The 5,000-nt window shown below is 28.4% G+C and overlaps 1 protein-coding gene across 21 annotated transcripts in view; it reads right to left on the bottom strand.

The window, feature by feature from the left end:
• Nucleotides 1–5,000, bottom strand: part of LOC124429291 (polypyrimidine tract-binding protein 1) — a 422,552-nt gene that overhangs the window by 37,730 nt on the left and 379,822 nt on the right. For all 21 annotated transcript variants that reach the window (XR_006943417.1, XM_046974367.1, XM_046974370.1 and 18 more), the window contains one exon: nt 2,463–2,600. Coding sequence is in view for 20 of the 21 variants with exons in the window: in XM_046974367.1 (XP_046830323.1) it covers nt 2,463–2,600 (138 nt within the window). In the remaining variant the exon portion in view is untranslated. The remainder of the gene's footprint in view (nt 1–2,462; nt 2,601–5,000) is intronic.

Genomic DNA, 5,000 nt, shown 5'->3' with positions numbered 1-5,000 from the left:
ATACGGAATCATATATCCTGTTTGGATGATACAGCTTGACATTCTTCATAAAAAAGTATTAATCGATGTACGTCGAAAAGTTATTAATTTAAGAGACATTTATAAGCTCTTACTTTACGTGGCTGATTAATAATAGAAAAAAAAAAAAAAAAAAAAATTGTTTCTTTGATAGAAAAGAAAAAATAATTTGTTTATAATTTTTTAATTTATGTAATTTTTATGAATCATTTGCAATTTGAATTATTTTTTTTTTTCAAATAAAATGTATTTGTTTATAACAAATTGTTTATAACAAATTGTTAATTGATTATTAACAATATGTTGAAAAATTAGAAAAGAATTTGCCCTTTAAAATGATACCTGAATCAAGTCTCTACGATTTATAGTTCCTGAGATATTCTCATACAATTGATAAAAGTTATTAATAATAATATAAAAAAATAATTTGTTTATTAATTTATGTGATTTTTATAAATCATTTGCAATCTGAATTCTTTTTTCTTTTTTTTTCTCTTTTTCCATAAAAATCGGATGATTTCAGTGTGTAAGAATTTGTTTATAACAAATTGTTTATAACAAATTGTTTATAACAAATTAATTGATTATTAACAATACGTTGAAAAATTAAAGAAAAATTTGCCCTTTAAAATGATACCTGATTCAAGTCTCTACGATTTATAGTTCCTGAGATATTTTCATATAATTGATAAAAGTTATTAATAATAATATAAAAAAATAATTTGTTTATTAATTTATGTGATTTTTATATGTCATTTGCAATCTGAATTCTTTTCTCTTCTTTTTTTCCCCTCTTTTTCCAGCAAAATCAGATGATTTCAATGTGTAAGAATTTGTTTATAACAAATTGTTTATAACAAATTGTTAATTAATTAATAATAATACGTTGAATAGATAGAGCAAAGTTTTCCCTTTAAAATGGTGGTTGATTCATGTATCTATGATTATTAGTTATGGAGATATTCCCATGTAAATGAAAGAAGTTTACGTTGGCCCACTGACCTATATAATTTCATTCAAAATCATACGGTGACACACTGACCTACATAAATTCCAAGAATTTACTATTACTATTACTATTACTACGAACAGCTGTACTATACGAAATATGAATGAAAATCTTTCGAAGGCGATATCTCCGTAACGAAAAATCGTAGAGACTTCATTCAAACGCCATTTTCAAATATAATTTATTCTTTATTTATTTAAATATTGCAACAATATTGTTATAATAAAATCGATTTTGTTAATAATTTTTTTCCAATATAAATTCTTACTTTTTCTTACTTTTCTTTCGTATACATAACTACAATGAAAAATTAAAAGTTTTTTTTCGTAAATTTGCTTTTTGTTTATTTAAAATAAGTAATAAAATATCGATTCTTATAGTCGATGATGTAAGAAGAAATTTAAATGATTAACAATTCGAAGTACATTTCTCTCATGATAAGAGGAGATAATTGTGAAATATATTTTGAACTAATAATTTTACGACAAATACGTGGGAGGGATTAATAAATTTTCTTTTTTTTTTTTTTAAATGTGAAGTTGCATCGAATGTAGATTCAAAAAAAAAATTATTACCACCATATTTTCCTTCCCCGCACCTATCCCCACCACTCTTTATCGTACGATATTTGTTAACAAAGTTTTTTCATATCTCTAAAGAGAACATTGACATTGAAGTTGATCAAAGTTATTTCTCTCTCTCAAAAAAAAAAAAAAGAAAAAAAAAAAAAGAAAAAAAATGAAAAACGAATGACCACGATGAAATAAATGTTACGAAAATATTTCGATTGCCCGAACGTACCTGAATTTTATGAAAATTAAATAAAAAAATAAATAAATAAAAAAAAAGAAAAAAAAAAAGATGACGATGAACATGAACATTCGAATAGTTTATTCGAGTGAGTTTACGAACAAACATCGTTACTTTTACAAGGACCTCCCTTCAACAATCCCACACCGATAAGAAACTTTATTTCTGGAAACATTAACAATATCCGACGCTCACGTGACAATGATTCATGTTGGTTACTACGGACAATTAACTAGAATACGGAAACAAAAAACATCGAGATAAAACGAGCTTGAACTATTGGACAAGTTTAACAAACGATTCACGTTCCTGATACTACTATCAATTATTATCATCATCATCATCATCATCATTATCATTATTATTATTATTACTATATTTGTTTTCGTCTACAATGTCTATCTATAATTTATGATTATATTATAATAATATAATCATAAATCATATGTTATTATTAAATGTTCAACGCTTTTCTAACTATACCGTAAATTTTTCAAACGATACGACCTTTTACATCTAAATTAATAAAAATTCATCCGGTTACTTTTTTTATTTCTTATCATTACTATTCTTCTTCTTCTTCTTATTATTATTATTATTATTATTATTATTGATAAAAACTTACCTGATACAATATGTCGAGGGAAATGGGATAAATCATGTGTTCGACGATAACTCTCAAAACTGTATTCGGTCCACCCTGTGTTTCAGCTTGCGAGGAAACTTGATTTTGTCCTGGTATAGCAACTTGATTGTTCGAATTCTGTAACATAAAAAAAAAAAAAAAAAGATGAGAATGTTAATGAACTTTTTTTTCTCTTTTTTTTTTTTTATTTCTTCTCTCTTCCGTTGTTATTTTTATTTTCCATGAAGAATTAATATCGTCTCGGTGTCGGCGTCCTAATGAACTTGATAAAATAAAGAGAAAGATAAAGAGAAAAAGAGAAAGAGAGAGAGAGAGAGAGAGAGAGAGAGAGAAAGAGAGGAAGAGAGAAAAGATAATCTATGATTAAATAGTCCTTAAAAAATTTTAATAATTTTTTTTTTTACAACATTAACTTAATACTTATAACATTACGATAGAATTTTGCGTACACGATTTATTTCTACAAATAATTCTAATTTTATATAAATGTATTTGATCAAACGATTTTCTAATCATTTTTACAAAATTTTTATTTATCCATCTCCCTCTCTATCTCTCTCTCTCTCTCTCTCTCTCTCTTTCGCTTTCATTCTCTTTCTCTATCTCTTAAACATTTTCTTCGTCTTAACTAAAATAAGAAGCCCAGATTGTCGTTTTCATCAGCTGTGTCGCTAGAATTAAACCAGGAAAGCAGACGAGACATTAGCATAAAGGATATGGCTGGTTTTAGTAAGCAAAAAGCTTAAAAAGAAAACTCGATGCTTCGAAATTTCGATGTAAATTAAAACGAATTTTACTTCTTCCTTTCTCTCTCCTCCACGCTCTTTCCCTCCCTCCATTTCTCCCTCTCTCTCTCTCTCTCTCTTTATTTTTCTCAAATACGTAGTATAAAATTCCTAACGATTTTTCATTTAACAGAACAAAAGCGAATGTTCATTTGCGTTCACATTCGAGAAAGAAAGAGAAAAAAAGAAAGAAAGAGGGACAGAAAGAGACACAGAGAGGGACAGAAAGGGAGAGAGAGAGAGAGAGAGAGATTGTTAATGAAAATGCATTTAAAATATATCTATATATACGTATATTATATACACATATATACATAAATACATATATATATATATATATATATATATATATAAAATGTAATTCATTGAAAAAGCGAGAACAAAGAGATTCGGAATGGGTACGGGCTGGTTGAAGAAGGGGAGGGGGTTGTGCTTTGGACGAATCAAAAGGACTGGCATGAAATAATTTCGTGCAATCAAAAGAGATCGGCGGTATCGATAAAAGCACCTAACAATGGCGGTTCGGTCGATTATTTAAAAAAGAGCAACAACTCATTGGTTAGAGCTGCGATTGTGTTCATTGCCAAAAACTGGAAGGCGATTTTAAAGTGGATTATCGATAGGTTAATCACACAGGTGTACCCACCACCCATGGTATGTATCATATAGTATGCGAATGTAACTATTACTAAAAACAACCCCCCCCCTACATCATCATCCACATTCTCTTTCCTCATCTCCTCTCTATCCTTCAGTCCTATCATCCTTCTTCTTCAACATACCTCCTCCTCTTCCACCCCTCCAATCCCCTTCCTTTCCTCTTTTTTTCATAATAGATACTATGACCTAACCAATTTTTTACTATGTACGTATATTTATGTTATAACACGTATAATATATACATAGGTGGTATGTATGTATGCATGTATATAAATATATATATATATATATATATATTTATGTATTTATGTATATAATGCGTGTGTACTCTCGTTTATACGTTTTACTTCACGAAAAGGGTCAGCAAGAACGTTTAATGGTATTGTTTTCCCAGGCGTGGCCAATTTGGCTTTCTGAATTTTTAATCCGACAAACGAGCGGCGAACAACCGTCGAAAGATCGAACGGAAGCTCTGCTGCTGCTGCTGCTGCTGCTGCTGAATCGGCCAAGCTCGATTAATATTGAAATTCAATCGGTCACTTCATCGACCTCACCCTTACCCTCTCCCTCACTCTTCTTTCTCTAATATATATATATATATATATATATATATATATATATATATATATATATATATATATAACATCGATGAACGAACCATACGGACAAATTCGTAGCTTCAAACGGAAATGATTTCAGTCGCTTATCATTCGAATCTTTTTTTTTTTTAGACTTTTCTTTTCTCGCTCTTTTTTCTTTTCGACCGTACACATTTAATTCATATCGAACTACGTATCCCTTTCTCTTGTTTGTACATTGTCATATATCGAACAATTCCTTTTCTTCTCCTTTTTTCTCTCTTTTCGTTAGTAATTAAAGAAACGATATATATATATATATAGAATTGTTTGCGATCGTTGTTTATCGTTCGAGTTTTTTCTTCTTCCTCTTCTTGTTTTTCTTCTTGTTTGTCCTTTTTTTTTTTCTTTTTTCTTTATATAATACACGAATTTATTCTTTCCTATGTTTCTTTTTTATTTTTCTTTTATATTATTTTTTTTTCTTTTTTTTC

This window comes from Vespa crabro, chromosome 15 (assembly GCF_910589235.1).
Source record: "Vespa crabro chromosome 15, iyVesCrab1.2, whole genome shotgun sequence".
NCBI classification, from domain to species: domain Eukaryota; kingdom Metazoa; phylum Arthropoda; class Insecta; order Hymenoptera; family Vespidae; genus Vespa; species Vespa crabro.
This window is presented reverse-complemented; position numbering and strand designations above follow the sequence as displayed.